This window comes from Pteropus vampyrus, unplaced genomic scaffold (assembly GCF_000151845.1).
Source record: "Pteropus vampyrus isolate Shadow unplaced genomic scaffold, Pvam_2.0 Scaffold739, whole genome shotgun sequence".
In the NCBI taxonomy this organism is placed as follows: domain Eukaryota; kingdom Metazoa; phylum Chordata; class Mammalia; order Chiroptera; family Pteropodidae; genus Pteropus; species Pteropus vampyrus.
In genome coordinates this window covers 374,397-383,352 of record NW_011889520.1, presented here as the reverse complement: position 1 = coordinate 383,352, position 8,956 = coordinate 374,397, and the positions used below count along the sequence as shown (strand labels likewise).

Here is an 8,956-nt window from a genome sequence, read left to right as displayed (position 1 = left end):
GATCCAACCATGTTGTCGCAAATGGCAGTATTTCATCTCTTCTTATGGCTGAGTAATATTCCATTGTATATATGTACCACAGCTTCTTTAGCCAATCACCATCTATCGTAGGACACTCGGTTGTTTCCATGTCCTGGCCACTGTGAATAAAGCTGCTATGTACATCCATCGGTGTGCAAATATCTTTTTGAATGACTTTCAAAATTATTTCTTGTGAATTTTTCTTAAGCTACTCTGCCGAGTATGTACTAAGAAAGAAACATCTCTCATTTCCTCTTCTATACTTTTAGGTTAAAAATAAAATGACAGACTCTTGCAGATGGACATGTTTACTTTTATTTGCAGATATTAAGTCCTCTTTGCTGTAGAGCAGGGTGAGCAAACTTTCTGGAAGGCACCCTACAGAAAAATATTTTAGGCTCTGAGGGATTCTCAGTCTTCATAGCAACTATTCAACTCTGCCATTACAGTACAAAAGCTGCTGTGGACAATATGTAAATAATGAGCATGAATGTGTTTCAGGAAAACTTTATGGACACCGAAATTTGAATTTCACATAATTTTCATATGTTATGAGATGATAGTCTTATTTTTTCCAGCCATTTAAAATTGTAAAAGACATTCTTAGCTCACAGACTATACAGAAACAGGTGGTGTGTGCCGTAGTTTACCATCTAGACATTTCAGAGGAGAAAGAAAAATATCATCTGAGCTACAGAATTGATTTCAATTTCAAAATTTTTCATATAATTAGACTGAGACAAGTTATTTAATTTATTCCTCTGCTTTGCCTGGTTGAAATCTTATGGCATGTCTGACTGTTGCTAACATTTAAAATGATTCATTTCAAATGCAAGAGAGCTCTTGCCTTATATGCTCTGGCTATTGGAGAGTGATTTGGGAGTTTTTGTTTGGAGCCAGTTGGATTTCGGTCATGTTTCAGAGTTTCCATTTCAGCCATAGCTGTAGTCCTACCCACACCCTACTCCTGAGCAGTTTGCGTGCTATGCGGCTGCATTGTCCTATTTCTTCACATCATTGATTAATGCAGGTTCTTAACACTTCCCTCTTCTCCATCTTTTCTTTTCTGGATACCTGCTAATAAAATGCATTTTTATATTTTCTAAGTGAGATTGCTACATCTTAATATTGATAAACAACTTGATATTCAGGAGTTAATAGGTTATTCATCTCCTTAAAATGCCCTTACACTGTTAGGACATTGGGGGCTCACTTCTACCATATACCTTACGATCTCTTGTTTCGCTTTTTTTTTTCAGTCAAGTATCTATTTATGAGGTGGACAAGCAAGATTGTCGCAAATTTTGCACTACTGGCATTGATGGAGCCATGACAATTTGGGATTTTAAGGTATTTTCTACCTTTCAGAACTGAATCTTATTTGTGTTAAAACTCCCCCTGTGAGAAAATGTTTCTCATTTCTTGGAACAGAATATCAAAGCTAATGCAAATCAGAAATGGAGGACATTAGACTATAGCTGTCATTAATAGGAGGAAACCACACTCTCCCAGTGAGATGGAATACATACTTCTTTCTAAGTGTCCATTGAGGAAAAGTTTAGTGCTGTTTTTGTAGTAAGCCCTGTGTTGGGCACCAGTCTAAGTTTAACTATCTAGATATATTTTTATGGTTGCACTAATTAATCTAATAAACATTTGCTAAATACTTGCTGGGTGCTAGGCATGGTGATAGGCACAGAGGGTATTGAGATGGAGGAGCCTTTGAGGTACTCATATGGTAGAAAGGGAGAGGAGGGTGAGGAAATTAGGTGGCACTCCAGAAGAGAAGCCAGTGCCTCTGTTTTTGCATTGAGGAATTTGTGGGCATTCATGGACTGCCAGTGCTACAGAGAGGAGGTTACATCTGAGCTGCATCCCTGGATGCAGTGGGATTTTGGCACACAAGGTTAGAGGGACAGGGCATGCAAGCATTCTAAGCTGCAGGGGAGCAGCATGTGCAGACTAGGCATGGAGCTAAGAGAACACATCCTGCATCCTGCACTACTGGTTGTTTGGGCTATGGTGTGGGTCCTACAGAAGCACAAGATGAAATTAGAAAAAAGCCATGGCATGGTCAGGGAGAGGGAACTGGGCTTTGTCTGCAAACTGCTAGGAACTGTTCCAGAAGTGAAGTAGAAGAGCACCAGGCTGTCAGGTGTGGGTAGCCTGGGCAACCAAGGGCTCTGGGCAGAGGCTTTTGAGTCCAGTGAACAAGGCATGAAGATGTGAACTCCAGCTATGGCAGCGGTGTTGCCAGGAGATTCTGGACTGGAGAGAGACTTAAGAGGCCCAGTGGAAAGGTGTAGTGACAATGAGGGACAAATCTAGGAGGACTCTGCATACTCCAACTTGGGGATTGGGAAGATGGTGGGTGAGATAAGGAACCAGAGAGGAAGAGCAGGGGTGAGAGAAAGAGAGAAGATACCTACTGTGTGGAGCTCTGTGAATTTACTTTTCCTGATTGTGGACCTCCAAAACAGGTCATTGTTCACAGAATTTGCCATTGTGAAGTTCCATGATGTTTGATTTTTTCTGACCCTTTTTTGGGTCAAATACATAATATGGAAAAGCCTCCAGAATATACTAGAGAAACAAACTGTCTTTCTCTAAAAGTCTCTTCTCCCCTTTTTAACTTGTGTGCTTTACGTCCTGGGCGTCAGGGCCCCTGTTTAATTAGCACCACCTGGGCAGTTATAGCTCAGCTGTTTCTTCTTTGGTCCCTCAGGCCACGTCTTTTTCTCTCTTTTTGCACTTGTGTAAGCTAGAAAGACCCATTGCACTTTTCTCTTCAATCCATCTACCTTTGAGTACCTGCTCTGTGTTGTGCAGTAGGCTGGCTGCTTTGTGGCATACAGAAACAGGAATGCCTGCCATTAGGGCATCTAAAGTGTGGCGAAGAGGCAAAGAGACATGTGCACAGATGTCCCTCATCAGTAAGGGCCAATGACACAGATGGGAGGTATGTTCCCCAGAATCACAGAAAAGTGTGCCCAGAGCCTGTGGGCTGAGACGGTAGGAACAAGAGAACACGTGACCTGGAAGGGCCAGCAGTCCTGGAGAGTCTCTCCTGAGCCAAGTCCTGGAGGAGTATGTCTCAGAGACGTGGTAGGGCCAGATTTGGAGGTTCAGGGGCCTACACCTCAGCCAGGGAGAAGAGGGAGTAATGTAGCACTGTAGGGAAAACACCAGGATGGACAGCCATCAGTAACCATCAGTGTTCTTCCTGCCATTTTCAAGACCTTAGAGTCTTCTATCCAGGGCCTTCGGATAATGTGAAGCTGAGTGAGCCTCCCACATCCAGCATGACAGACTGACAAACTGCCCTGACGGCAGCTCCGCCATTTGCATGATGGTGAGGAGAGCCAGCCGCAAGGAAACACTGAAGACACATGTCGCACAAATGTTTGTGTATTTTTGTTTGAATATAATTGGTGAAAGTGTTGGTTTTTTGAAAGCAGCAGTTATTGGGTTTTGTTTTGAGTTTGAAATTTGGGGGGGGGTTGGTTTTTGTGTTTTGGTTTTTTGATTTTTGTTTTTTTGCTATTTCATTCCATTCTTGACCAAAGCTTCTCTTTTAGTAGTTTATTATGGAAAATTGTCACACTAACTTAAAGGGTGGGGAGGTATATAAATTGCTAAAAGAATTAAATAAAAATACTGAATGTGCTTTTGGTTTTGTTTCCTTATAATATTTTCATTTTTACTAGAAATCTGAGTCAGTTCTTCTTTAAACCTGTTTTTAGGTTAAAATCTTAGTTTCTTAGTTTCTTAAATTGAATACAAATGTTGTTTTTTTCCAACCAAAAGAACTATTTATTGAATGCTATCTTTTAGCATTGCAACATTTCCACAAAGTAGGTGTAGTGTTCCCATATTACACATGAGGCAACAGGGACACCCACCACCCCTAAGCAGCCAAGCCCGAATGGGAGACCCCAAGGTCTGGACCCTGTGTCTGTAGGAGACCCCAAGGTCTGGACCCTGTGTCTGTAGGAGAGGTAGCTACTGCAGTACTGCACCCCAAAGGTGTATTGTGAGGGAATGTGAGGGGGAAGAGGAAAGGGACATGTTATTATTTTGGTTTAGAGATGATTGTGCCCAAACATAATTAAACATGAAGTTTGACATTCCAAGGCTGAGAATCTTGAGAGCTGCAATTATAAATGAACAGTAAGTAAATACTAGAAGCCTCAAGCATGGCCATGTTCTTGATCTCACTGGTCCAGGAGAAGTAGAGCAGTGATTCGAACACAACTTTGGTTTTAGGACATGGATAAGTGTTCGCAGAGGATATCATGATAATCTCAGAAGTGTCATTTTGCCCTTTTGGTGACTCATAGAAGCATTATTCCCCTCCAGGAGAGAAGGCCTGGAGTGCCATCTTCCCTGTTTGCTTCAGTGTCCTCTCGGGATCTGACAGCAGGAGATTCCTTATGTATACATGTTTGCACAAGTGCATTGGCAAGGCTGTCATCACAGAGAAAAGACAAAAGCCAGCCAAAAAATAGGAATTAGCTAAAAATTTTTTAGTTTCACTAAATCACATCGTTTGGCCAGCAAGCTAAGTTTTAGAGAAACAATGTATTCCATGTCAGAAAACAGCAACAAGAAAACCCCAAAATTTATGAACTTTGCCTACAAGAATTTAATAGCCAGTGTAGTCTTTTTTCTTTTTTTAATTTGGGCCATTTCTCACCCATGGAAGTATGCTCATCCCAGTCATGGCAGCTGGGAACTCTCCACATTGTACTGTAGTGCTGAGGCCTGTGAGATTGTGGAGGTGCTCTCCTCCTCTCACCTTACCTTTGAGACTCAGGCCAGGCCTGGGGTCACAGTGATTGGACCCATCTGAAGGGGTTTTGGGTGACTGCGAAAGCCGTTTGACTGGAAGCTTTGGGCTTCGGTGTCAGAATATAGTTCTGCCAAGTTGTGTGACCTTGAGCAATACAGTTAACATCCCTGAGCCTCAGTATCCTCACCTGTAAAATGGGGGGTAATAAAGGATACAGGATTGGTTATTCCTTTTAGATATTCAGTAAAACCAAGATTTGCTTTCAGGCTTGGCACTGGCCCTATAGTAGGCCTAGATACCCTTAATAACAGCATGGGGTAGGGTGGGAAGCAGTGTATGAAGGATTCTGCTAACCAAGAAAAAATTCAGTAACTCTTTCCAGAATATTATGCTAAAGAAATTGGGGTCGTCCTCAGAATATTAATCGCTTACACATGTTTCTTCAGGTTGGCCCAACAATCATCACACAAGTGGTTTAGTCCCATGTGTGCCCAACCCTGGAAACAATGATGTGAAGGCCCAGAGTTCCCCTAGGTGCCTGCTCTGTAGCTGAGGCCATGAAGCTACCCCATGTGGAAGAGTCAGTATAGATCAGATCAGTATGTGAGTTATAAGGTTATGTTAAATTGTATGCGTGTATAATTTAAGTACTAGGAATGGCCCCCCAAAGATGTCCACGTCCTAATTATCCCCAGAACCTGTGAACTTTGCAGATGGGATTAAATTACAAATCTTGAGATGCGGAGAGTATCCTGGATGATCCAGGTGGGCCCAATATAATCACAAGGATCCTTGATAAGATGGAGGCAGGAGGATAAGAGTCAGAGATGGAATTACAGATTGGAGTGTCACAGGGCCATGGAGCCAAGGAATACGGACGGACTCTAAGGCAAGGAAACAAGTTCTCCCATTGCCTGCCCTCTGAGACCCATTGCAGACTCCTGACTTCCGGAACTGTAAGAGAATCCATCTGTGTTGTGTTCAGCCACCCTGTTTGTGGTAATTGCTAGAACAGCAATAGGAAACTAATATACTAGGTCAGAAGGTAAGGAAGTATGGTCTAGAAAGTGTTTTTCACATTGAGGGTCAGAGCCCATTAAAGGTTTTAAAATCACTTTAGTAGGGCCATGACTGGCATTTTAAAAAATAAGGCAGAAAATACATTTTGCATTTCATGTAGTAAGAAAGATTATTGTTTAATGATACTTAAGTTTCAGATACACGTGCCGGTTTCTACTAGGTCGCAATATATATCACTGAGTTGTGAGGAAAAAAATTTGAAAACTACCAAGATAGATAGTCACCTGAGGGGCTTCATGAGGAAGGATACTTTATCCATATCTTGATACCTGACCTTAAGAATAGCTACCTGTGCCAGGCACCGAGGTAAGCAATGGATAGGCATTAACTGCTAACAACCCTATAGTGTTGGAACTGTCATTGCCACATTTTAAAGATGATAAAACTCAAGTCCAGAGTGGGAGTGTGAGAGCCTATGTTGGAAACATGACAGTCTTCAGAGCCCCAGTGGTAACTACTGAGATGCTCCCTACAGGAAATAGAGGTGCTTCAGTGGTCAAGCCTAGTCAGTTTGCCCAGGCTCAGAAGCAGGGTGACGCCACTGGAACTGATGGGAGGGGACTCTCTGACCATATCTTGTGGAGTTTCATTGTAGACCTAAATTTCTCAACTGAACTGCCACATAAAGGCGTGTGGCTTGGAAGAGTGTGCAACAAGGTGCCAACCCTATTGGAAGGCCTGCCCCTGGAGCAGGGCCAGGGATGTGGAGTGCTGAGCATGTTCTGGGCCCCAGCTGTGGTGAACATCAGCCCTCCCTGCCTGTGGCCTGGGGAAGGAGGCACAAGGTTTCCCCTCTTCCCTCCTGTTCACAGGGATCAGGGAGCAATCCCTTAATCTGAGGGAAAGAGATCCATGGTCCCCATTCGGGGGTGGTCACACGCTGAGGCAGAAGGAGATCATGCTGTGTTCATTATCATTCCTAGTGTCCTGCTTCCTTGACCAGCCTACCACATTCTGAGTCCAGACGTCTGGAGCTTGGCTGCCCTCTTGTGACCAGGAGGCAGTAAGGCCAGTGTGGTGAGAAGAGCAGAAAGCCAAAGAACCCTGATGACCTGGAGACAGTGCAGCAGCCACTAACTCCACCCACCCCACCGCGCCCTCCCTACCCTGCTCCGCCCTCCCCACTGACTGCCCTCCTCCAAGTCAGCCAGCCCTGCAGCCTGGGTGTGTGGCTGCATTTCTTGGATACCTGAGAAGACGGAAAAGAAGGGAGAATGCAGCATCTTTGTCTCAATGCACCACAGGGAGAGACAGATTCCAGGAAGAAACAAAGTTCTCAAGTTGTTCTCAGAAACTGCAAATGAAATTCGTCCACCCCCAGGCTCCCCTCACCCAAGGAGTGGCTTCACTTACGCTTAGAAAACTGTCCTTGAAGGGAGCCATTTCAGATAACACCCCCCTTGATTCCTAGTCTGAGCTGTGGTTTCCCATCCCGTGGGTCTTCCCACAGTGAAGTAAAGGCCTGTGAGGGGGCAGCAGTGCTTATTATGAGCCAGCCTCACTTTACAGATGCAGAAACTGGTGCTGTAGGAGAGTGACTTGCCTGAAGCTACACTACAGGTGAAATGGCAGGGCCAAGATTGGGTTCAGTTTTCTAACACCACGTGTTCATTTATTCACACATGCAACAGATGTGCATTCAGTGCCTCCTATATGCCAGGCACCATTCTAGGCACCAGTGAGCAATACAAACATGGTTTCTGCTCACACTAAACTTAGGAGTCATCTTTTCATCAAATCAGGCTGCTTCTGTTTGGTTTCCACAATGAGGGAAAGGGAGTCCTCAGGGGTGCGTATTTGTCAGTATGCTTTTAGAGATGAGTAAAAGAAAAACCCAACTCAAACCAGCTTAAAAAGTAGACTCTTTGGCTCATGTATCTGAAACCTCTGGAGGCAGGTTGGGTTCAGACTAATCAGTCAGATTGACCAGGGCTCTGGTCATTTCTCTGCAGTTCTCAACATCTGAGCTTTAACTAGGGAAGTCATATGGCTTCTCTTGTGGCTGTTCAACTTTCACGTTCAGATTCATGCAGCTCCTCCGGAAGGGGCTTCTTTCACCTCCATCATCATCCAAAGTCCTGAGCTTTGCTTTGACCTGGCCATCTAAGGTCACGAGTCAGGACAGCGGATACTAGGCGCTGATTAGGTTAGAGCATTCGAGGCCAACACCAGAGGTGGAGGTCAGTCACACCTGGGTTCATTCCCTGGGCATATACAGAGCTGTGGAGGGGTAAGACAGTAGCCAAGGACACAACAGGTATCCCATGGTGTCCCCCTACAACTGTACCTGTCCCTACAGAAAGGGGGTTGCCAGTTCAGACCATCTGAAACTTTCCTGGTTAGACTAAAGCCATCTAGCCTTGGTAACAGCCCCTCAGTGCCTCCTCAGAGCCAGGAAGGCTCAGGATCATATAAAACTTAGCTAAAGTTTACTGAGTACTCACTCTGTGCTCGCTACTGGAAGTGCTCCCCATGTTTGGGTACATGTAATCCTCTCAACCACCCAGTAAGGGCTGGGACCGGTGAGCACAGGATCCTATTGAGAGTCCAGTGGACACCTCTAATGGGAAGGGGGTCAGGGTCAAAGTGATCTGAGATATTTAGCCATGTCTTGCAGGATAAACTGAAGTTGGCCAGGTAAGGACAGGGTGGGAAAAGTGTGATAGGCCGAAAGAACAGCACCTGTCAAAGCCCCTACACCTGACAGGGTGCTGTCTAGCTCTGGACTTCCTGAGCCCATGAAGCCACCCACTCCCCACCCACAGCTTTTGCTGCCTGCTGCCTGCTGCCTGGCTGAGTCTGGGTGAGATGAGTCAGTCCTAGGGAGAGGGGCCTGGTGAATTGAGAGGGTGCAGGGTTTTCACCAGAGTCTCCTCCATCTGCAAGGCCACCTGGCCACATTTCCATTGATGAGGCAGAAAGTAGAGATGGAAAGACTCCCGGGGACCACATGGCCCAAGACCCAAATTCAGGAGGCAACATACAGCCAAGTAACAAAGGAGTGAAGCAGACACAATGGAACTGAGGGCCAAGAAGTCAGCACTGGGAGAAGGTGCTGGACCA

At 44.9% G+C, this 8,956-nt stretch overlaps 1 protein-coding gene across 1 annotated transcript in view; it reads left to right on the top strand.

Annotated features, from left to right (window-relative positions):
• Nucleotides 1–3,688, top strand: part of ARPC1A (actin related protein 2/3 complex subunit 1A) — a 27,311-nt gene extending 23,623 nt beyond the window's left edge. Inside the window, exons 9-10 of the mRNA XM_011385609.2 lie at nucleotides 1,281–1,371; nucleotides 3,259–3,688. Of these exons, the coding sequence (XP_011383911.1) occupies nucleotides 1,281–1,371; nucleotides 3,259–3,297 (130 nt within the window). The 3' untranslated portion in view covers nucleotides 3,298–3,688. The remainder of the gene's footprint in view (nucleotides 1–1,280; nucleotides 1,372–3,258) is intronic.
• The last annotated feature ends 5,268 nt before the right edge of the window (nucleotides 3,689–8,956 follow it).